At 37.0% G+C, this 25,330-nt stretch overlaps 1 protein-coding gene across 2 annotated transcripts in view; it reads left to right on the top strand.

The window, feature by feature from the left end:
* The window catches only part of SEC23A (Sec23 homolog A, COPII coat complex component), a 28,760-nt gene extending 12,348 nt beyond the window's left edge, over positions 1–16,412 (top strand). For both annotated transcript variants that reach the window (XM_015630341.2, XM_033515131.1), the window contains exons 11-20: positions 304–384; positions 2,104–2,193; positions 3,443–3,549; positions 4,490–4,643; positions 5,372–5,449; positions 6,436–6,597; positions 8,091–8,177; positions 9,658–9,813; positions 10,405–10,470; positions 14,680–16,412. In XM_015630341.2, coding sequence (XP_015485827.1) covers positions 304–384; positions 2,104–2,193; positions 3,443–3,549; positions 4,490–4,643; positions 5,372–5,449; positions 6,436–6,597; positions 8,091–8,177; positions 9,658–9,813; positions 10,405–10,470; positions 14,680–14,769 — 1,071 coding nt within the window. In that variant the 3' untranslated portion in view covers positions 14,770–16,412. The remainder of the gene's footprint in view (positions 1–303; positions 385–2,103; positions 2,194–3,442; positions 3,550–4,489; positions 4,644–5,371; positions 5,450–6,435; positions 6,598–8,090; positions 8,178–9,657; positions 9,814–10,404; positions 10,471–14,679) is intronic.
* Positions 16,413–25,330: the final 8,918 nt, after the last annotated feature.

Here is a 25,330-nt window from a genome sequence, read left to right as displayed (position 1 = left end):
GTATACTTTATAGGCTCCTATGTTTATAAATCATTATAATTATAAATTGTAAAGCAGCTTTTCTCCAAGTTATAATTTATATTCATGTTGTTAAAATATCCTAATTAGTATAGCAAACAAACATAATTAAGTGTAGCAACTGAGAACATGAAAAGTGTTTCCAAATGTATTAAGCATTATTATAACCTTTCCTAAAGATATCAGTAACATAATATGCATTGAAGTTTTAATTATCTTACGATAAAATGAGATTGAATTCCTTAGTGTGGCATGTTAATGTATATTTTTATTTGAAATATGCAGACTTCGAGAGAAGTAAAGATTTCTGGAGCTATTGGACCCTGTGTCTCTCTCAACTCTAAGGGACCTTGTGTCTCAGAAAATGTAAGTAAGCTTCACTGAAAATGAAGGAAATGAAACAAAGTGTTCACTTTGTACCAGTATTAAATTAAATACATGCAAGCTCACATTCATTACTAGGTCAGGTTCAATTGTATTAGACCTTGCAGATCCCTTGTTATTTAGTGTACTAAAACACTTGTTTAAATTTGTCTATTTGTTTACATTGTTTAGATTTGGTTGCTTTGAAATTATTATACAAAAGTTATATGATGATGTAGCAGAAAGCAAGTAGAAGTGAGTTAGCATGCTTTATTGTTAAAATCAGAGCTGTGTCCTTTTATCCAAAGTGAACCATAAAAGTACATTTTTTAGAAAGAATTGATAGAACACAAGGACACAAAACTTAGGAAACATCCCTTCTATCTGAACTCTGTCTACCCATTTCTGCAGATGTTTCACCAAATGCACATTTAATTAATTGATTGAAAGATCCAGCTATTGTAGGCTCCTGAAGTAATACCTTTAAAATTATATTAGACTTAAATCATCCCCTATTTTCTTATCAGATAATATTAACTTTCTATTACCAATAAAAAAACAATTCCTGTAAGTGACCAAAATATCTTACACTTGAGAAGTCTCACTTTTTTTCCCAACTATCTGCATAATGGAGCACTTCTGAATATGAAAATGCTCACAAATGGTCTGTTCTAATCAAACACTTTTATTCTGTGAATTTTCCTTGTATTCATGATTGCATCTTTGTGAACATAAAAATTTCAATATAACCAGCATTTTTTTTTCTTGGTGATCTGGTATAGAGTTTTTTCATTTCATTGCCTGGAGGGATTGCATATATTGCAATAAAAGTTAAAATCACCAAAAATAAATTAGGATTTTATCTCATTATTTAAGCTACATATCTATTTCATAGGCGGTAATAGGAAATTCAGTTGTGAGATTGTCTGTTTTATATCATGTTTATATATATATATTATTATATACATGTATATAATCATAGTTATGTCATGATTCATTTATATTCTAAGCCCCTTTTTGTTGAAATGATATGAATTAAAATTTGAATATGAATGAGTGTGCATGCAGCTCATTTGAGTGGTAACTGGACAATTCCTTTAATCATAATGCTTTCAAGCGAATATAGGCACAGTGAGAATATTGCCAGTGTAGTTTTCCTTAAATGTTTTATTTGCTTTCACTGTGTCCATTATGGATGATGGATTAATTTAATTGGTTTTGCTGGATATTTATGTTGCTTTGATGTGAAAAGGGAATTGTCAGTTGAAATACACTGCTATCTGTGTACAGTTACCTTATTAGTTACTAGAGACTGTGTAACTAAATAAAAACATAGTTTGTAAGTTGAAAATTAGTTTTACTGCTGCACCTTAGAAGAATCATTCCACTTCCATGTGCTTTTTGTTCTGCTTAAGCAAAGTCTGGTATTTTTTCTTGTTTCTAATTTGTTTTTTCAGTCTTTTTCTAATGCCAGTTCCTGATCTTTATACTGCATTCTTTAATGTATTAATTATTTAAAACAACAATATCTCTTTTTTTTATTATTATTTTATTATTCCTACATCCAGCACTGCAGTTGCTTTGCAGGCATGTTTGATGTTTGTCTGAGAAGGTGACAGAGTGAGCAGGAAGAAAGCTTGTGAGAGTAATTGCAAACAGTTACTGATAATGGTACATATATATATATAATGCTGATAAAAGTATTACAAAATCTTTCTGCAGGAGATTGGAACAGGAGGCACTTGTCAGTGGAAGATTTGTGGTCTTAATCCTACTACAACACTTGCACTGTACTTTGAGGTGGTAAACCAGGTAATAAATATTTGTCTACTAAACACAGTAATCTTACTTTATATGACTGTCAAAGCTTGCATTTTTGTGTGATTCCCCCTAAGCTCACTAGCAGGGATAAAAATGATGTTGACATTTTGTGTTGTCAAAGTTTAGAGGTGGACACTAACTGCTTAATGATGGGCTAATATTCTTGTATGTGATAATGAGCACTAAAGAACTCTACAGATTTTGATTAGAGTTCATAATCTCTAACTCCAATTTTTTCTTTCATTGCGTTACTTATTGAATATTTTTTAATTGCATGCCATGAAAGTGCTGTAATCTGTATATTTCTAAGTGCTTTTCATTATTTCTCTGATGTTTTAGTTACAAGGTAATTACTACATAGTGTTACATTTTAATTTATTGCTCAGTATTTGCAAGCAAAGATTGGTTTCATTGAAATGCATGAAGGGCAAATACTCTGGTTCCGTGTTTCCCTGAGGGGTTACTAGAAAAGAGAATCAAAATTTGAGGAGCAAGTGTGGCACTCATTCTCATACCATTTCTTATTCCAAGTAGCAGCTCAGGAACCGAGCTGGCTGTAGTTTCTATATATTTAATATACTGTATTTCATGGTTTGTTATCTATGCAAAGGTTTGAAAACTTGAACTTACGTTAGCCAGGTTTTGATTTTACTTCTTGTATATATATGTTGGGCTCATTTTATTAGCATCTCTAAAACCAGTCTAATTATTGTGTGTAATAGTTGATTTCAGCTCTCTTTCTCTTTTGAATTGCTTATATAGCGTGTAAAGCTGTATTTTCACTGAGCGGAGTTTTGAAATTTCAATTTACACCTGGATTCCAATCTTTGTTTTCATGGCACTATTGGAGATCCATTGATCAACATTTTGGACTAGTATAAATTTTCTTATCCTGTAATTCCAGTGAATCATATGGTGTTCAAATAGAATGTAGTGAAACCAGGAATTGTAAGGTCCCTTGGAAGATGTTGTCTCTTTAAGGGCATGTGTAAGGAGAGGACATTGATTGCTGTAAGGATATCTGGTGAAGCCAGCAACTGCTTTGAACATCATCCCTTAACAATCTCCAAGTTGATTATCTATGTTTAGTAAAGGTACTCAACATAACAAAAGCACCAGACAATTCATTAATATAACTTGGGCTGCCTATTGCAAAGATTTCCTAGTAATTAGTTATACATTTTCAAATTATACTGTAAAATCTTGAGATTCTCTTTAATTTTTTTCCTTCTGTACTTAGCACAATGCTCCCATTCCTCAAGGAGGACGTGGTGCAATCCAGTTTGTGACTCAGTACCAGCATTCCAGTGGGCAGAGACGTATCAGAGTGACCACAGTTGCCAGAAAGTATGTTTTACTTTCATGAATAATTTTTGAAAACCAGGGTGTATAAATGTAAATATATATATCCCTTTTACTTTGTAGATTTTGTAAGCAGTCTCTTGTTTCAGACAGTTTCCTCTCTTGTTCTGGGAACTGTTTTTTCTCTGAGAGGTTACAGTGGCTGTAAAATGTTATTATAGGAAATAATTTCTCTGAAGAAAGCCAAGTGATTTTAGACAAAAGGGAAGCTTTGAGTGAAATTCTGTGGCCTAAATTCAGGATATGTTTGAGTTAGGGAATGGCAAAAATCACTTCATAAATTAACTTGAGAATGCTAACTGCAGTTCAGAGGGATGTAAATTCACATGTATAACCTTTACTTGCTGTTTCCTTGATTCAATATACTTCACAATTTCAGGAAATGATGTTGAATATTTTGATGACATTTTTTAATGTCCAGTGACATTTATTTTTTCTAAGCTGAAGGAGATCATTGCTTGGTTAATTTGATGGAAAATTCAGTTTATTGAAAAAAGCATTACCCTAACTGTTGAAAAGACTGTGTTGTTAACTTATTTAGTTGTATTAGTAGAATCCTGGTGACTGATGAAAGGTCTAATTAATAGTTTACTCTGAAAATTAAAAAGAACTGGCAAAGTGCAGAAGAAAATTGCTTAGTTGGGAATGTGTGGTTAGATTCATGGATGGTGTTTTCTGTAACAACCTTTCATCATTCATTTTTAAAAAAATCTGATAGCTGTTCTATTTGTGATGTTATATTTTATTTCACTGGTTGCATGGCATCTGTACAAATAAGGAACATTTCTAATTAAAGAATGGTGAACTGGGAGGCTGCTCATTTAATCTACCATTCAGCTTTCTTTGCCTTAATTTTGAAAGATTATTTTGAGGTTGGATTTTTTCCTTTCACTGTGATGCAAATCCTTGTATTTTTATTTTGCAGCTGGGCAGATGCACAGACCCAGATTCAAAACATTGCTGCATCTTTTGACCAGGAAGCTGCTGCAATTCTCATGGCTAGATTGGCAGTGTACAGGGCAGAGACAGAGGAGGGCCCTGATGTTCTGAGGTGGCTGGACAGACAACTTATCCGACTGGTAAAATGAGCTGTACTAAAGAGTCAGATGGGTTTCTTGAATGCAGACACATAAGTGACTACTGTTCAGTGATAGTTCATTTTTTGTGTTTATTTTAAAAGAAACTGAAACCTTAATTTCCACATGAAATTATGCAGAATTAACTAAGATCATCTATTTCAAATGAAAAAAAGAGCAGGTATGTTTTCAGTTGATTTATTAATGTTTCTGCAGCACATGATAATTGCTAGCAATTAAGAGAAATTTTAATATGTGATTAGCAGAAATCAGAGTTTTCTCTAGTTTCTGCTGTCTCTTATGATATTATAGAGTAAATATTTTTAGCAGAAAAAAAAGGCAAAGTATTTAGAAAACCATATGGATTTTATTTTTATTGTCAAAAGTTCAATTTTCTGTTTGGTTTTTTTAAACTATATTTTATTTTTTTTTTGGTAAGTAATTGCTTATCAATAATTTAATTCTAAAAATTTCTTTTGGGCTGTTTAATTTTCTAAGTCTGCTCAGTGATTTTAGAAGGGGAAACAACCAACAAAGTTTGTAAAGCCTCATATGCAAGAAAATCACTGCTTGTTAAAAAGAGAACTTGTGTCAGTGTTTGCTAGGTTTCTGTTTGTTTACAAAGTTGCAAGCAGCACAAGTCATGTGCCTGTTAAAACCACACTTACAGTAATGGCATGACCATGCAAGTATATTTCTTAATATAGATTTTTCTTTCTCATTTGCTTCAGTGTCAGAAATTTGGAGAATATCACAAGGATGATCCAAGCTCTTTCAGATTTTCAGAAACATTTTCACTTTATCCACAGGTGAGTTTGTATACAGGAAGGTTTGTCTATAGGGATAGAAGAGATTGCTCAGTGAAGAAAGAGTTCATGTAGCACTGAGTACAATAAGGCATATGAGGATGAACAGAACCCCAGCCCCCAACTACTGTCTGGCCTGTGACATTAGGAAAATCACTTCTGTTGTCTGTGCTGCTTTGTCCCCTTTTGTCCTCTGCCCTGACAGTTAAATATCTAACTGGATATTTTTTGTTCCTTTTACAATGAAATCCTTATCTCACCTGAATTTGTAGTTCATATAATGACACTTTTTAATGGGCAGTCCTAATGAAGAAATTCAGAAAACATAAGAAAAGAAATGGGTTTGCTTTATTGTTTCTCTCCCATATGATTTATGATACTGACCAGAAAAGAGACACTACTCTGTGAAGTGAACTTGACCTTGACTGTATTAAACTTTGAATAGTTTATTTGATAATAATCCGTTCTGATAAATTTCTCCCTTCTGATAGCTCCAAATACTTCACTTTTGGAATCTTCATATGCTTCCACGATATTTCTGTTTCAGTTACCTATTAATCCGTCCGTAGGCATTAAATGTTATGTAGAGATTGAATCAGCATGTGGAGAATGGTTTCAGCAATGAAAGCATATGCTTTTACTAACAAAGTTTGACTTTGCTGTGGTTAATATTCCTTTTTCTGTTCACGTGCTATATAGCTTAGTTGTAGAACAGCAACCTCCCTCATAGGAACAGTAAACTACAGAAAGTAAGGATTTCAAAGCTGTTTTGTAGGTTTATCCATTCTGATACCTCTCTTACTGTCATGAGAGTGTGTAAAAACTGTCAAAGGTGCATATAAAAATTCAAAACTGTAAAGGAGTACCAGGAGTTGGAATTCAATTTTGTTGTGGCATTGATCTCATGTAGTTTGTGGAAAATATTTTTCTTCTTGTACAACTATCCTTTTTATCTGTCAAAGATCAAAACACTGGTTCTTGTTTTGCAGTTCATGTTTCACTTGAGAAGATCTCCTTTCTTACAAGTTTTTAACAACAGTCCAGATGAGAGCTCCTATTATCGTCATCATTTTATGCGTCAAGATCTAACCCAGTCACTTATCATGGTTCAGCCAATTCTTTATGCCTACTCTTTCAATGGACCTCCAGAGGTATCAGTAAATTAACTCCATAGTGGGTTAAAAGGTGCTTTGTTGAGAAAGAGGTGATTGCTGTCTTCACTGTTACATGTTATAAAATGTATTGGTTTAAAATTTATTGTATGAGAAAGAACATTCATTTAATTTAAGACAGTATGGACGAGGCATATCTCAGAATTCTGATGTAGCAGTCTTGTGAAGAAGTCACTTTGTAAAGAGGCTATGTTTTAAACTTAAGGATGGTACTTTTTTGTTAGTTTTTGAGAGCTTTTATTGGTTTTGTGGAGCCAGAATGTAAACATAAATGGAAATGTTTTTATTTAAAAATGTACTTTCACTGTTGCCTGAAAGAAAAGTTGAGCTTTTTTTTTTTAAATGTACAGATTTTCTTCTATTTTACTGCCTTAATCCAAAGCTTCTAATTTTAATATGGTTCCCATTATGTGTAGATTTAGTACAGAATCTTCCAGCTGACCTTGTCACGGCACATTCTGTATAAACCTAAAATAAAAAGCTGGTCTTCCAAGAAGGTTCTGAAAGAAGTGCAAGACACTTCTTTGTGTCAGCAGATAACAAAAGTAGTCTATTGCATAAAAGAGAATGAGGCAAAAAAAAGAGTGAGAGGCAGTGAAAACAAACATAGTAGTCAAGGATCTTGGCAGGTTGGATTTCTAACCTTTTTTAGGATTGTTTTTTTTAGACTATTCATGAGGATATTAAAAAAAGACTTTTAGAAGTGAAGTTTAAATGAAAGTAATTAAGGTAGTTTGTGAAGAACACCTTGCAATTGTAATATCACTCTCCCATGTATGGAAACCAAGTAGTTCCATTGATGATTGAAGGACAAATATGATTAAGCAAGAGCTGGTGTGTTAGTGTAGAATGAATAATATTTTTTTCTTGATACTTGGGGTAGTTAATATTTTTGTTACTTTAGTAATACTGATTCAGTTAAATCATATAGCACCGATACAGTGTCACTACCCTTAAAAATGTGACTTAAAACCTTTAATATTACATTAGATTTCAGAAATCAAGAGTATTTACTATATACAGTATTGGGGGATATATATGCACAATAATAATATACTGTAAGAACAAGACTTAAAAAAAACCCCAAACAACCTCCAAAACCCAAATCTTACACCTGAATAACTGCTAAATCCTTATACATTGAAATGCAATTCAAATTAATGGCATTGTATGGGTAAATACAGAGGTACATGAAAGACTAGGAAAGTGCATAATAATGAAAGGGGTTTCAGCTCGTGAATACATTTTTTATTACTTTCATGAAGTTTTAGATACAGAATCAGGCAGGATAACTTCAGAATGAAATTGTGTGGGTTGTAGATGTGTAACATGAAAAGGAGCAAATACAGAGCTTTAGTAAGTGATTGAAAAAGTTCCTAAGATTCAGTTACTGATTAAAAAATCTGGCAATGCCATCTGATTGCTCAAATCTACATCATTTGATAATTTTAAAATTTATTTTTAAATCTTAGCCTGTTCTTCTGGATAGCAGCAGCATTTTACCAGATCGCATTCTCCTTATGGACACCTTTTTCCAAATACTTATTTATCATGGAGAGGTAAGAGTTGTCATTTTTTACATAAATACTCTTTCTATGTAGTAGTGCTACATTATGGAAATCACTGGGAGTGAGGCTCCAGTTCTCTTGCACCTCAGTGCTTGACACTCTCATCTGTATGGCTGACATCAGAGTCCTAGTTTGTGTTTGTAGTTTGGTAGTTTAACATGTCTGTATGCAGATACCTGACATGACTTGACCTTTTGGTCCTATTTCTTATGACAAATTTGAGATTAAATTAGCTTCAATATGCAGAGTAATTTTTAAAATCAATATTTTCCCTACTTTAGAGAGTATTATACCCTGCCGCCCCCTCCTCCCCACTTTTCACTCATTTATTTTAGATCTATAAATTGGTTCTTCAGAGATTGGTAGTCAGAACACCAAGTTTTGTAGTTACCCTTCATCTGTACTGTCCTGGAGGAATGGAACTGCTGCTGGCAATTTGGTAGATAGACATCCCTTAGTAATAAAATTAAAGTGCTTGTGACTTACTACCACTCTTCCTCCCTGGAGGAGTTGAGCTGCTGCTTTTTACTACTTTGCTACTGTAAATGGTCCATAGCTGAGAATTTGAAAAATTCTGTTCTGGACCATGTCCTTGTAGCTGCACTGATAAAACTAAACATCAACACTCCTTAAATAGCAGAATGTAATCTCATTTTTGTAAGGTGCTATCAGTAAGCAGCAGTGGTGGGCTGCTCCCTGAGGGAAGGAGAACAGGGAGCTGTGCATCACCGCAAAGCAGGCAGGGTCTTGTCACTGAGGACCTGTCCCCACTGTACCTGAGCAAGGCTAGTGGAGCAGCTGTGGGCCATAGCCAGACTCAGCCTTGAGTCCAGATCACCAGATCTGGTGATGGGGATGAGGCAGCTCCAAGTTCTGGCCATGAAGTCAAGTCCTTGAGTGGGGGTCCAGATCAGTAGGTGCATGGCCAAGTACAGGCACGTAGCTCAGACAGGAGCCAGGAATGAGACCCTCAGTTTAAAAGCAGCTGCCAAGCAGAGGAGGGAGGAGCCCCTGCTGAAGGTCCCTGCAGGTCTTTCCTAACAATTGCCTGTATCAGTGAGCTGACCTTGAGCAGCCAGCTTTGATCCTAGAGGGTGGGGAGGTTGTGCTACCGACTCTGAAAGATATCAGTGTAAGTACTTTTTTCTTATATGTCATAAACATGCGCATCAAAGAAGTGTAAATAATATCTTTGACCTCCTCCAAACAAAATATTTGGCATGTAAAACATGACAGAAAAAGAGGAAATACAAATGGACCACAAATTGTTAAGAGTTTGAAAAAACCCATCTAGTAGCATGTTACTTGCACATCTTGGCTTTTAAAAATTAACTTGCATGCTATAGGGTGGAAAGGGATGAGTGATAGAAAAGAGGCTAGCAGTGGCACATTCTCCTCTGAAAAGACCTGGGGGTCCTTGAAGAAAGTTTGGTGGGTAAGTTCTAAACTTCTTTCTTTCCCCTGTCCCCAGACCATAGCGCAGTGGCGGAAGTCGGGGTACCAAGATATGCCCGAATATGAAAATTTCCACCACTTACTACAAGCTCCAGTAGACGATGCCCAAGAAATTCTCCATTCCAGATTTCCAATGCCCAGATACATTGATACAGAGCATGGAGGAAGCCAGGTATGGTGAAATGTATATTATCTAATATTGGAAATCATGTGTTAGTAATGTTGTGAGATATTTTTGGCAGTAAAAATGCATTTCTCTGCTAAAATATACATAAATTGCAAGTCAATGTACTGAATCTTAAAGCTTTTACATAGCAAGATATTTAATAGTAGCTTTCCCCCTAATTTATGAATTTTGCTATTTAGTATTATTTTAATCTTACTGACTTGGATTGATTCTTTGTGTAAGGTGCATATGGCAGAAAAGACAGTACTTGTCTGGGTCTCTGAACCAATACCAGAATTACTATTTGTGTTATTTTTTTAAAACTTACTAATTAATGTCTTGTTGATATTCACACTTGCTTTGTTAGTGCTTGGAAAATAAAAAAGCTTACTTTCAGCTGCATCAAAGAGTTCTTAGCAGTTCTTCATTATAGCTGTGGAATCAGCAAGTGGCATTATTTACAGAGGTGCTGTTTGCAGTGTCTGTATCTCCAGATAATAGAAATGACATATTTCATACATATGCAGCTTTTTTCTGAGTGCAGCAAAATTCTGTTTGAGAAGATCAATTTATTGTCTCTGTTTTATTTTTTTAAAGGCTCGTTTCCTGCTTTCAAAAGTAAATCCCTCTCAGACTCATAACAATATGTATGCGTGGGGACAGGTGAGTATGAATCTGTTGAACTTTGTACACAGGATTTTTTCCCCCCCCCTACTTCAGGAGGCAAGTGGCACACTATGCACATATAAGTAATAGTGCAGTTTTTGAAACTGAAAAAGAAATGCAGGTTTGGTCTGATGCGACCAAAATGACATAAGTTAAAAAAATGGGCTTAATTTGTTCTGGCAGAAATGATATAGTTTACTATTTTAAGCTGTTTTCATGTCTAGCCTACTTTCTTAGTGTTGTCTTAAGACTATGGGTTTGATGCTTGCCTGACAAAGCCTCTCCAAGGACTTTCCCTGAAACAGTTTTGCGAAGTCAAAACCAGGTATTTTATTGAGGCAACAGATAAAAAGATTTGGAATAGTCACTGATAAGTGCACTTACTGCCTTAAGTACTGAATATTCTGAGGCTAGACAGTGATTCACTGAGCTGAGTTTACCATTTGCAATTCATTAAGCTTGACTTCACCAGTAATTAAGTTTAGTTTTATTCTGCTAAGTAGCAGAGATGCAGATCTTACTAGAGTGTTCCTGCTTCGGTGGGAGAGAGGAGCAAACCCATCAGCCTATCTGAAAGGTAGAATCATATTCTTGTCCACACCGTGGTGGACTTAACATACCAATTTTATACCTGCTATAGTAAAATCGGATTGGTTCCCTGTTGCTGCATTGAAAGGTGTAAGTAGGGCAGCCACTTTATCAGTTTCATATTGGTGGGTGTGTTTTTCATATATAAATGAGTGATAATGAGGGCTTAGGCAGCTTTGGTCAGGCTGAGCTGCCTTGTGGATGAAAATGTGCGTATATTGCTCAAGGGCAGAACAGAACTATAACACTTCAGTATCACTTCTTCCACCTGGCTGAACCATTAGTAAGGCTGCTTGACCTTCATCTGGTGGCCTCCTCTTCAAGTCAGTATGTTACAGCCTTGTATTGTTATATTCTTGTCCACCTGTATCACAGAGCTTTAGATCTCATCCCTATAAATACCTTAAAAATACTGGAAATGAGAGTGCTTTCCACACAAAGTCCAAGGGACTTTTTTGCAATAGGGGAAATAAGTTTTGAAGGTAGTTATAAGCAAGAACTGGAAAATACACCAAAGCCAGTGTACTGATGTTTTCCAGAATTTCTGTGGTCTGGCTGACCAGGAATCAGTTTTCAAATCTTGTCCTGAGGAAGGAAGTTATGTTCAGACATTAAACATTCTGTAGCAGCTTGTATTCTTGAATGTTGCATCTCTGTTCCATGTTCTCCTTCCACATTCAGCTTCTATAGTAAGTGCTAGTGCAGTATCATCTTGTGCGAATGTAATGGCATCAGACATTTGAAGCTACATATTAACTGTGCTCTTAGAGTGTTTTGCTAAATGGTGTACCGTGTTGAAGTCATGATAAGAAAGCTCTGTAGCAATTTTATGGCAGTCATCTTTGTCAAGTAAGTTTTATTGGGCTACATTTTCATAAGGATGAATTGGTTCTAATGAAGCTTCTGGCAGTGAACAGCGCTGAGGTGAGAGTGAAAATACTTGAAAATTCTGTACTGAGTCATGTCCAGCAAAATTTGAACACAAACCCCAAATTCTTTTGCTTCCAAAGTTGGTAATCTAACCAGCAGTTCATTAGTGTTTCTTCATCATGTTTCCCCTCAACATACACACAAATGCTGTAGTTTGGAAGCTCTTATTTTTAATTTAAACATTACCTGGAATTTTTTGATGTTTCCACATTCCAGCAGTACAGGACAACTGTTTTCTGTTTGTTTAATTAAAAAGCAAATGAAACTGTATTCCAAATGTAAATACAAAAAAATTCTTAAACTGATCTGTAAGATAATATTTCATGCTGGACAGGTGAGACTGATACATCTTGCTGTGAATTCAGTTCTAGGGTAACATAAGAAATAGTGTATTAGCCTCCCCAGGGACACTGCAGTGTGTGTGCTCAGGATAATATGCTCTTGTATTTGCAGTTTTTTTGTGAAAAAAGTTGAATCAAGTACTAATTACGAAATGAGAAATGTTATGTCTGGGAGAAATTTTAATCTGATTTGCATCTTGCTCTTTTTTTCCTCATGACCTTCCTGGATTGTTTCCTATTTTATTTTGTGTGCAGCTGCAGGTCCACATTGACCTGAAGAGGGCACCCACACACCACTGAAAACATGTTTCAGGAGGTGATAAATTGCCTAGTTTGGTTTTCAGTATTTTAAGTAAAGATTTTCTTTAAACTTTAGCAGGCAGGTGCCTTAATAGTATAGAAAGCATTTTCAGAAAATAATGATAAACTTTTTGTGTGTTTCTCTTATGTGGTTGGTGTTTGAAGATGCAGTTGAGATTTTCTAAAAGGACCTGTGACTGCTGATTTACAGCTGCTGAACATGAACCAGGGTGTCATGGCTGTCATCACCTGTCTTGGCCCAGATGGCCAAGAAGGCCGGTAGCACTCTGGTCTGGATCAAGAATATTGTGTCCAGCAGGACCAGGGAAGGCACTGTCCTCCTGTACTCAGCGCTGGTGAGGCCACACCTCGAGTCCTGTGTAGAGTTTTGGGCCTCTCTCTGCAAGGAGGACACTGAGGTGCTGGAGTGTGTCCAGGAAAGGGAAATGGAGCTGGTGAGGGCTCTGGAGCACAAGTGAGGAGTGGGTGGGGGTGCTTAGTTTGGAGAAGAGGAGGCTCGAGGGGAGACCTTATCACTCTCTACAACTGCCTGGAAGGAGCCAGGTAGGAGCTGGTCTCTTATCACAAGTGAGAAGCAATGGGAAAAGAAAAAATGGCCTCAAGATGCCAGAGGACATTTAGATCGGATGTTAGGAAAGATTTCTTCATAGGAAGGGTTGTTAAGCGTTGGAATGGGCTGTCCAGGGAAATGGTAGAGTCATCATTCCTGGGGGTATTTAAGAAACTGTAGATGTGACACTTTGGGACATGGTTTAGCAGTGTGTTTGGCAGTGCTGGGTTAATGATTGGGATCAATGACCTTAGAGATATTTTCTACCTAAATGATTCTATGATTCTTAAATAAGAGAGCTCAGACTTAGCATTTGACAGGCCTGGAAGTAGAGCATCCTTTAATCTCTTCTTGCTGCCATCTCATGATAGCTAATTTAGTATGCCAACCCTGAGAGTGGCTGTATATTACAGTGATCCAAGAAATCCTGCTGCACTTGGATTTGTCCCTTGACTGTTGACTGAGAACTGTTTCTGGCTAGTTCTCAGAAAACAGCACCAGTTCTGAGCATCCTCACTAGGGCTTTTATGTCTGTGTTTTGGAAGACTTTACAAGAGTTCCAACAGCTCTGGTTTGATTTGGAAATATGGATGCTTAGTACCTTTGAAAAGGTTGAATTTTTGAGATGTATAGGAATTCTTTCTACATCTGTAAATGGAAGTAGTGGTAGACTGGTCTCAAAAGACTTAATGTAATATTTGCAGAGTTGCCAACTGCTGGTTTATTTTGACTGTAAATTTGTTCAAAATTAGTAATTAAAACATGGCCATTTTGAACTTACTGAATTTGTGCTGAGGTCAAAAAGTAAATTGCAAAGATCCACCCAAAAGGTTTTTACAGATCTTTTGTGATCTCATTGCTTGTGACTTTGAGATGTTTTTGGTCTTTCTCTGAAGCGGTACAGAGCTGCAGGAGAGAATAGGCCCACCTCTCTTTGGGAAAGCTGGGTGACCTTCACTTGGTGTCAAATCAGACTCTTAAGGGATTTGTTTCCTCCTTTCACCGTTTTTGACATGTCTGAGCTCCACTGACAGATACTGACTTGTTGTTTGCACCATTTGCATATTACTGTTTCTCTCCTTTTTGCTCTACTGAGGTAGGAATGATGCAGGAACTGTTGTGAAAATTTTATTTACATTTAAAAGTTTCTAAGTTAATATTTGGCAGCTGTCGAAAACTCTGGAGTTTTGTATGGGTGACATAAGGATCTTGCTATACAGCAAGTCATTGCTGTATGTGTTAATGTGGAAGAAAGAGAATGTAGTTGTGGCTTATGCTTGAATTCATGTAAATGTATGAAAATTTATGTAAATGTACAGTCTGCTGGGTTTTTTTGTCAGAGAATTTCAGCAATGATACGCTTCTAAGATTTTGCTAAATTTATAAAATGTTTATTCAATGGAACATATTGTGTCTTAAGATGCTTTTTCTTCACAATGTGTATAATCAGTGCTCCTTTTTTCCCCGATTTCACAGGAGTCTGGAGCACCCATTCTTACTGATGATGTCAGCTTACAAGTATTTATGGATCATCTGAAGAAACTCGCTGTCTCTAGTGCTGCCTGAAATTCTGCAGTGCATTGAAGGCACAGGCAAAGCTGCAGCCATATTTCAGCTTTTTTCTCCTTTACCCTTTTCCATGTCTCTCTTGACAGAATGCTCTGATATGCACAAGCTGCCTGACTAGATGTAAAACAATGTTTTCAAAGAAAAGCTTTGTTATCAGCAAATGTTTTAATGTGAATTGCAGTTCATAAAAATTATAGGTAATAGACTAAGTTATAAGCAGAGGAAAAAGAACAGTAATTTTGATTATTGTGATACTATAATTACTTTGAGATCATTTGCAATAACTTTGAGATGTGATTTCAGTTTCTTGTTTAAATGGTTGATTATGCTTGGCAGTACAAAGGCCCATTGAACAATAAAGGAAATCTTTGGTGATGTCTGGATTTCCAGAGTGCCATGTGATTACTTTTGTTCACTCAATTTGAGCCTGAAGTGAGCAAAGCAACAACAAAAAGCACATAAGAAAAGTATTAACACAGTCTTTTGATTTAGGCCGATGAAGTTCTGTTTCCTGCAGAGATATTACTGTTCATGAATGGTTTATTTTAGCGGTCTTTAATTTCAAGTATTTCTTCCCATTTACCCTATTTGATTCTTTGGGAACAGAGATTTTCTTTATTTCAACATAAAGAATTTGAACTAAAAACATATAAAATCCGCTGTTGCACAAAATTTTAATCCACATGTATTTTGACCAAAGTATGTGTTACCAAACACAGTAACAAGTGAATATACTCAAAAGTTAACACTTTCAGCTTGAGCTAAGAGGAAGTTCTGCACTACCAAAATGAACTAAAAGAACAGCCTTGATTTTTGTCTTGGTAAGTGTTGTTCAAAATAAAATTTACCTTTTTTATTATTGCCTTATAATGTTATTACACTAATGCATGACACTGCACATCTGCTTTTTGTTTCTGCATTCTTTTTGTTATGAATTCAACAGGCTATAGGTCTTGTTGAAACAGTATTACATAGAATATGATGTAATTATTTTGATACTTAGTTCATCCTTGATTTTTTTGGGGGTGGATGAATTAGGAGGCTTTCCCATTTACTTGTTGAAGTTTACACATAAAACAGATGTTTACATAGGTAATATAACATTTTGACAAGCAAAGATGTGAAGTGTGGTAGTGGGCAATAAAAAAATGTGCCAAGTCTAAAGGAGTAGAGAGTTCATAGGAAATTCACTTGTTTATTGGTGTGATAAACATGAGGGCGGTTTTTCTGTTTTCTGTAAATTCTTAAAAACCTTATTAAATCATTTGCTCTCCATTTCTTTGATCTAAATGAGATGAACTTTTTGCCTCAATAGAAATAAAATACATGTTTTTCTCTCACTTTTTGTATTTATTGCACTGGTTTCTGTCAGTTCTTGAAGTGTGCAAATAAAGGTAATAGTGATAAAATTTAGAATAATTTCACTTTCTTTGTTCATGTAATAATTGGTAGAAAACTAATTTGACTTTCAGAGGTACTGAATGGTTTATGCTAGTGGCAATATAGAGGATAATTCAGTAGTCTTTTTGACTTTCTTTTGTTTTAGTTAATAAATGGCTTAAATTTTTTTGTAACACTAAATATGTTCAGTTTATCTGATAGTTAGGTACTGTTTCCCTAATAAATCAGTTCATCACCAAGTCATGATAATGAATGGGTTTTTTTTGTGCTTTTCTTCCTACCCTTTGACCAGCTTTCACCTTTTAATAGTTTTTTTTTTAAATCCATTTTCTTAGCAACGTTAGCTTATCAAGTATTTAACATTGTCAAAGACTTTATGGAAATTCAAGTGTGTCTGATGTATCACCTTTTTCCTCCTGCTTATTCACCTTTTCCAGAGACTGTGGTTACTGAGTCAGGATTTTCCTTCCTAAGAAGCATGCCAATTCTTTCCAAAATGTCCATAGCTATCTACAGGCTCATAAATCTTATTACAGGCTCTACAATTTTTCCAGGGATTGAGATCAGGCTCATCAGTCTGTAACTTGCAGGATTCCCTCAACACCCTTTTTTGTGGATGAGAGTGCCATGGGCAGCAGTCTGTAATGGTAGTTACAAGTGTTCACTGGCACTTCTGCCCTTCCATGTCTCACTTCCTTTAGGACTCCTTGGAGAAGGCCATCTGGTCCTGCTAACTTATAACATCTCCTTCAACTACTTAATCTAATATTACCTCTTGCATGGTGGCATAGGTGAGCTACAGTAGGGGAAGGAAGCCATTTGTTCACTGAGAATTGATCAACATTTAAAATAATGTGTTTGTAGGGTTGCACTGCGGGAGAAAGTGGTTTAAAAAAGATCAATTGCTACGATTTGAAGTCTTTGCTAGTGTCTGTATTACTGGGTTTCTTGGTAAAAAGTTTCTACCAATCTGCAATATCCATGACACTCAAAGCAGATCTATTTATGATGGCTTTTATCATTTGATTTTGGCTGGAAACAGATTGGAAATCAGAGGAAGAGTTGGTCAAATGTTTTTGAAAAAAAGACTTGGAAGAGCAAACTTGCAGAACAAGGGAAAAAACAGTTGCTGATTGTTCTGTTAAGGACTGACAAGTTAAAGACTGATAATCATCCAGGGCAAGTCAGAGGTAGGGGAACAAGCAGCCAGGTGCTGCTTTCTTCATGTTGTTAGGCAGCAGGCTGTGAGTTTCAGAGCAGTGCAAGATCTGTTCTTGATCTGAAGTTCTTCACTGGATGTGTATAAAACTTAAGCATTGCCATCTGGGAAATACGTTTATCTCAGAGAGCAACTTGTGAGATTCTGAAGTTAAAGTTTTGCCAGGATCATAAAATCAGATGGAGCTCAGAGCAATATAACAGCTGTTCCTGTTCTTTGATATTCTTATGTCTGGTGTTAGGACATATAGAAAAGCACTTTGTGATTGACAGTACTTACATAGTGCCTGGTCTATAGGGTGCTTAATTCTAGCCTGCTGTCTTGTTCTCTGCACACCTTTACAGACTGTGCATACTACACAACCATCTAAATTTTTTTTCTCTTTCCAGTGCCTTAAGTCCTGAACTTGAGTCCCTTTATTATATATATGCCATTCATGTGTTTAGATCAGCCCACAACTCAAGGTTCCTATTGTCAGTGTCTTAAAGATTAGGTAAAAATTTTCCGGACCTTGGAAGTGTACGACCTACCCTTCATTCAGAAAGAGAAATGGTGGTTATTTTGAAACAAGCAGTTTTGAGCAATAGAGGCCATCATCTAGAATGTGTATGACAATTTAATATGTATAAAAACCTTTAATCTCTGAAGTATTTCTGACTGGACTTCAAAACCAGAATTGTTGCCATCCACATAGATATTTAAATATGCTGGAAAGAAGGTCAGAACATCCTTGACAGTGCTCTGTTCTTTTACTGGTAAGACATCAAGCCTCAGCTGTTGGTTTCTTGCTGACTGAGCTGTTGTGATAAATGCCCTGGCTTGGCCTCTTGGCTGCTCAGGCTTCACAGGACAGGGGCTGGTGTAGTCAATGTGCTAAGAACCTTTGTAAATTGCAGTAACTTAATCTGTTACAATACAGCTTCAGAATCTTTTTTTCTTTTGAGAGCCTAGGATTGGGTATTTTTTGCTACTCTCAGTTTCATATTTTCTGGTTGTCTTAATACCAACTGTTAATAATTTGCTTTCCTCTTCTCGTGCTTGGATGGGATAACGCCCAGGTTTAGACACAGATTTAACAAGCTCAACCAAAAGTTGAAGTTAAGTTGCTTAAAGACATGTAGATTTGCCTAGAAACACAAATCCTGTCAAATTCCTGGAACTTCACATCTTGGTAGGAACTGTGACACCAATGAGTGGCCCTATGGCTGCCATCAATGTTAGGAAAATTGCATTTCTCAGTGTTCCCTCTTTTCCTTGGTTAAATAGAATAGTTGGTGAACAGTGATGAGAAGCCTATCCTATTCAACCAAATTGAGGCAAATTACCATATTACCTCCTGTCAGATTGTGAAGCACAATAGAATTGAGCTCAGTTTAGCTTTTGGCATTTTGTGTTCATAAAAAAAGTGAAATGTTACATGAAAGCCAACAAGCCTGAACAGAACAGATGGAAAAATTAATGAAGCTGTTGCTCTGCTCTGAATTTAATCTAAAATATTGTTTAAAATAGCAGATTGTTCCTAATAGTGTAAGCTTTTGTCTGAAGAAAGAACTGTGATGCTAAAAGATAAACAATTAAATCAATGTCCATAAATGGATTTTAGAAAAAAATTAAGTAAAATAATCCCTGCACACTTTAACAAGGGAGGCTGTCTTCAATTCCTGTAGATTGTCCATTCTGTATGTCTTTCCATCCTTTTCTATGATTGCCTGGAGGTATCCAGCTGTGTTGTACGCTTGCCATGAAGCAGGGTAAGACTTCGCTTGCTGGCTAATGTGTGTGGAACAAGCAGTAGGCTGTTCTTTGGCTTTCTTGGGGAGAAATATCTACGTTTTGATTTGCAGTCAGCTTAATGCATTGGAACTATGCCTATTTAGGGAATGTTTCTCTGGCTAGAGAATGGCCAAAGACTAATATACCAATATACCTTATGAGAAAAAGAACCTGTGTCTCACAAAGTCCAGGCATGGCAGCCCTGCTATAGTCTCCTTTTCTGAATACTGGGAATGGACAACCACTCAAGGGATTTACCACTTTCAAAGCGTGTGTATAAATTACCTAATCAGGATAACTGGGAACTATAATGATTGTTGAAGTGGGGTTAAAATAAAACTGGGACAGCCTCTGAACTCCCTGAACATGCACTTCCTTCCTGGGTTAGAACTCACCTCTTTGTGGTTACCAACCTTTCAGCCTCAGGAGATGTACAGTGACTCATGTACCAGAGTTCATAGTCTACAGATAGTATATGGAACTGCATTGCTTTTATAGGGTTATTAGTAAAAGTTTAGCAAGGGAGCATAGCCATGTGTGAAAAATTGAAGCTAGGCAGAGATTCAGAAAAGCTTAGGTGGTACTAGATTGGTATGAAGCAGCCATTGCATTTAGTAATTACCAAAGAAGAGAATTTTATGGCTTTAGCATTCAACTGTGTGCTCTTTTTCAGCTGCATACCATGAGCTGGTGTGGATTTTGCTGTTTTCTGTAGCAGCATAGACAGGTTTGAGCCTTGGCTCTGAATTGCTGTGAACATTTTAAGGCCCTATCCTGTGTGACCTGAAGCAAGTGCTTCCGTGGGAGACAACTTGTTTTATCCTTTTTTATTGTGTTTCTTCATTTCTAGATATGTCAGCATAACAAGATAGCTTGAATTACTAATTGAAACATGAACAGTTTAAACTGAGTTACCCTAATCTGCAGACATGTCACACCTGGCTAATGAGGTCGTTTTATAAGGAGTTTATAGCACTGCTGGTCTTTATTAATCCTTGAGTGTTAGCCCTGTTTTTCAAAAGGACTTGAATTTTTCTAGAAAACTCACAGGAAGTTTATATGTGGGCAAAATACTACTTGCTGAGTTTTTCTGGCATGCCATGAAACAGCTGAAAGAGCAGTGAATGACTCTCGGATCTCTTCTTGCTACCACAGTTGCTGTCTGCATGGAGGCTCAGCTGCTGACAAACTCGTTTGTCCAAGAGCAGATGTGAGAGACATAAACCACAAGAGGAGGTACTAACAGCTGGCCAAGCTGGCTCTCAAGGGCCAAGCTGCGACTGTTGATGTAGCTCATGGTTTCAGGCAATGCTGCCAGCCTAGTTAGGATCAAAATGTGACCCTCCCACACAAGTTGCTGTGATGTTTCCTTCCACTCTGGCTTTACACACTGCACTGAGGGGGAAACCAGCCCAGATGTGGTGTGAATAGTGCTTGAGCATGAGGGGATATAATGTCTCATTTCAGATTTGCTCCCACTCACCCCCTAGAGGGGAGGTAAATGGAGATGATACCCTTTAAATTATGGCATTGAACCAGACAACGGAACTGTTCTTTCTTTTTGGCCCTGTAAAAGCAGAAAATGAGAAAGCTAACTTACTGCAGAACTTTGAAGAATGTATATTTTGCCATTTAGAAACTGAGGGTTTTGCAGAACATCCAGTGTTTTCTCACTGGAGAGCAGATGGGTCTGAAAAGAGAGATTTCCATCAGCTAAGTCCCCACAGCCACACTTGTGTAACAGGCTTTGCTCAGGCAGAGTCTATGTTCTGCTGTTTCCTCTGTGAAATGTCCTCTGAGATGTCAGCCACAAAAGATATTTTAACATCTATTAAAAAAACTAACTTTTCTCACAAAAATGTAAGAAAAAATTTGCTCTGGGATATGGCAGAACAAGCAGCTGAGATTGAAAGCATGTGATAGTGTCTGAGATTCTCTGCAACAGCAAAGAATTTTAAGTGAAATGTCCAGGTGATGGAACAAGTTAGCCATGTGAAATGCAGTACCTTGGAGGTCCCTGCCAATCTAACCAGAGCAGAAAAATCCTTGCTATGTTCCAATCAGGAAGCTAATTTAATGTGAAATGCTAGCAAGACACCCTGGAGCTTTCATTTGATTATGAGCACCAGTTTGGCATCCTAGAGCAAGCAGTTGTTAGTGGCTGTTTCCAAGGAAGGCAAAAAGGCCCCAGAAGCACAGCTGTGCCTTGAATGGGTGGTGGAGCAGACTACTGCGGCCCTTGCAGAATAAGTTATACAGTATGTTCATGGAAGAAAGATCTTCTGTTTTCTTGATATTTGGCCCATCAAAAGCAAATTGAGTCAAGTACACTGTGATTGCTATTTTTATAATTCAGCTGACTACAATAAAATAGATGGTTATGATGAAATTTTAGTGCATAAATGTTTTGCTGTTACTTCCTGTCCTTTGTGCATACCTGAAATTGATTTACTTTGTACTTATGAGATGTGTTAGCCACGTGTTGACAGGATACTTTTGATCACAGATGCACAAACTGATGGCTGCAGCTTCCAGATCAAAGTGATTAAGTGACTTACTAACCTCACATCCTCTTTCTGGCTAAGGGATATGAAAGAATTTTCCTTAAGAAAGGGAGAATACAACCCTGACAGATAACTGTAGAAAATGGATATATTTAGTAATAACATGTGAACTGCTGCAGGATAGAGTGTCCTTTTACTGTATGTGCTACTTTTCACAGAATCACAGGAAGGTGAAGATTGGAAAGGACCTTCTTGTCCAGCCTGTTCAAACAGGTCCACCTCCAGCTGATTACCCAGGATTTTGTGTAGAAGGATTTTTTTTGACTTGAAAAGGCGTTGAAAATTTACAAATTTAAAGACAAGTCCTTGCACAGGCTCCTGTTACCCAGCATAATTTCAGCCCAAATGGAAATTGTCCCATAAACTGCAGGAGGTGGACCAAAAGCTCTCTGCTTCCTAAGCTCATTTTACATAACATTTTGCCATGTTGCAAAACTACATGTATAAACACACAGGGAGTATTTTTTGAGAGATGATTTTAACTGAAAAGATAACATGTGGCTTAATCCACCTTAATAAGTAGAGTGAAAGCAGATTAAATCAAAATTTAATTGTTCCCTATGTGTGAGTATCTGAAATACATGAAGGGACAGGTCTGCAGAGTGGGCCAGTTGCATCTGTATGAAAAATTATACTCTGTCCTAGTTAAGTAATGTATATAAATAAGTCTGGATTTATTTTTTGAGTTGCTATATTTGGTAATGAATGATATAATGCCATTCAAAGCAGAGCTTGAAATAACTTGGAATTAAGTTGAACAGAGTAAATAGGACATCTGTTTTAGTCAGATTTCTGCAACTTCTTAATCTTAGATGCAACCATTTCATTTGCTGATAGAACTATATATCAAAAAGATGTAATATTTGAATTACTGTGTTGCCCATTGCAATTGACAGTTTCCATGTCCTTGCAAGAAACAAAGAATACTTTTACAGCTTCCGCCTCCAGTCTCACAAAGTAATGGAATAATTTGATTTTGCAGCTTTGATCCCAATGGAATAAGTGATTTCTTTGCTCTGTGTGTGGATCAGATGTGTGTGCTAATCTCCTGCAGGATCAGAGCTATGGTTAAAAGAAAATGTTCTCTTCTGAGACGAGTGTCAGAACTCAATGCTAACAGATAAATCCATCCCACCACACTCTGGCTGTTATTGCATGTTTTTGTAGGATGGCAGTAGCAGACCAGCTGCAGAGAAAACAGCAATATGGATTTGCAGCTTCCCAGTGAGTTGGGAGTATTTCCATCACTGCATTACCTTCAGCAAACCTCCAGACGGCAGTAGATACATGAAGCTTCTGGTCAGATTCTGATTCCGTTTAGGTACTGGTGTAATCGAGGGTCTTTCTCTTTTACATCCTGTTGTGGTTTAACTCTAGTCAGCAGCCAAGTACCACTCAGCAGCTTGCTCACTGCTCACCCTGCCTCTGGTGGGATAGGGAGGAGTTGGGAAAAGGTAGAACCCATGATTTGACATAAGAACAGTTTAATAATTGAAAAAAATTAAATGAAAGTTGCCCTGCTCCTGCAATCCTACAAAAACACATAATGAAAATGGCAGGGCTTATCTTTATTTAGCATTAAGTACTGGTACTTGCCTCGCAAGACAACATCTTCCTTTAACCAGTAACAACAATGATAACAGTCATTAGTCAATAGTCATGAAAAGGAGAAGGAGAGAAAGGAATAAAACCCAAAAACAACAAGTGGTACAAAATGCTCACCTCCTGCTGATTGATGTCCCGTCCATCCCAGAGCACCAACTGGCAGCTCCTGGCCAGCTTCACCCTGTTTCTATAGTAGTGGGCATGGCATTCTATGGTATGGAATATCACTTTGGCCAGTTCAGTCAGCTGTCCTGGCCATTCTCCCTCCTGGCTTCTTTTATTCATGACTTTGACTAAGCACTACCTATCAACATATAAAACATCAGTGTGCTATCAAACATTATTCTCATACTGAATGCAAAACACAACACTGTACCAGCTACTAAGAAGAAAAATAATTTTATCCCAGCTGAAACCAGGACACATCCGTAAGAGCATGGGCTCAATCAAGGTAGAATTTCAGTTAAATTCACCTTCACTGACAAAAACACAGCAATATTTTATTTATTTATTTATTTATTCAGTTTGAACTTTTATGATAAAAATGATAACACTCTAAAGTAAACAACTCTTCATAAATGTTTTTGACATTGTATTAAGAAATAATATAAAAAGGATTACAAAAAAATGATATAAAACTGAAAATCCCCTAGGTGTAACATAGCATATTCTTTTAAAAAGGTGAACTTTTAACATATGCACAAATGAACAACAGAGAGGGAATTCAGCACAATGATCCTGTTTTCATTCTCATCTTCTAAGAAAACAAGAAGACACTGATTTGCCTGCATATTTTTCTTTTTCATATCTGTGAAAAGAGGAAAACTGGCTGTGATTGACTAAAGGAATGTGTTGTGATCTAGGGGCTGGTCACAGTCTTGCCCAAAATGTTTACTCAACTGGAGCTAGTATAAGAAGGCAATTATCTAGAAGGTGTAAAATGACCAGAAGAAAACTTCTTAAATTAGGACTTTTAGGATTGATTGAACACTTCTGATAACTCTGGGTTAATTTTTGGGAACAAACCCCCATGGAATACATTAAGAATTATTAGCTCATAGAAGAAGAGGACCATCACACCTAATCACTGTCCTGTGTCTTGCACGGTTCATCAGCTCTGCAGAATACTCATCTGGGGGCTGTCCTGTGGAGTGAAACAGGCAAAACTAGAGTCTAGTTGGTGACTGTCACTAACCTTGGTGTCCCCCAAGGTTCAGTACTGGGCCTGTACTGTTCAACTCTTTCGTGCATGACTTGGTGAAGGGGCAGATGCCTTCTCAGCAGGATCATTTACTACACAAAGTTGGGAGGAGTGGCTGATACCCCTTGGAGGGGTGTCAAGAGGATGGATCTGGGCTCTTTGTGGTGCTGAGCAATAGGACAGGAGGCAATGGGCAGAAAGTGATGTCCAGGAGTTACCCCTAAGCATGAGGAAGAACTTTACTGTATGGGTGACTGAGCACTGTAACAGATTGCCCAGAGATGTTGTGGAGTCTCTCTCACTGGAAATACTCAAGAACCCAGTGGACACAAATCCTGTGCCATGTGTTCTAGGATGGTCCTGCTTGACCAGGGAGATTGGATCAGATGACCCACTGTGTTCCCTTCCATTCTTATCTATTTTATGGTTGTGTGAAAACAGGCAAATCTGAGGCAGGAGGTTCAAAGTGTTAGGAAAGAGAAGCAAATGGTTGTGGAAAGCTGGAGCAGCCACAGGTGTTTTTGTAGCTGAGACATGGTACTTATGACCTTGTGACATTATGGGAGAGGTTTTTACAATGATAAAACTTGTGGTTTTGATGCATGGAGTCACTGTGGGGTGTGTCCTATTCACTACTGCCCCCCTGTCCACCTAGCAAGTAATTTCAGTAGAGAAAGTAGATTATCAGCGTTAATCTGCCCTTTGTAAATTTTTTCTCACTGCCTCCTTGTCCTTCAGTTGCTTGGAAATGGATCCTCAAGAGTTGTGCTGCATGATCTTTCTGGGGACAGACAT

Source organism: Parus major, chromosome 5, assembly GCF_001522545.3.
Source record: "Parus major isolate Abel chromosome 5, Parus_major1.1, whole genome shotgun sequence".
Taxonomy (NCBI): Eukaryota; Metazoa; Chordata; class Aves; order Passeriformes; family Paridae; genus Parus; species Parus major.
The sequence above is the reverse complement of the archived record's forward strand: the minus strand, read 5'-3'. Positions and strand labels throughout refer to the sequence as shown.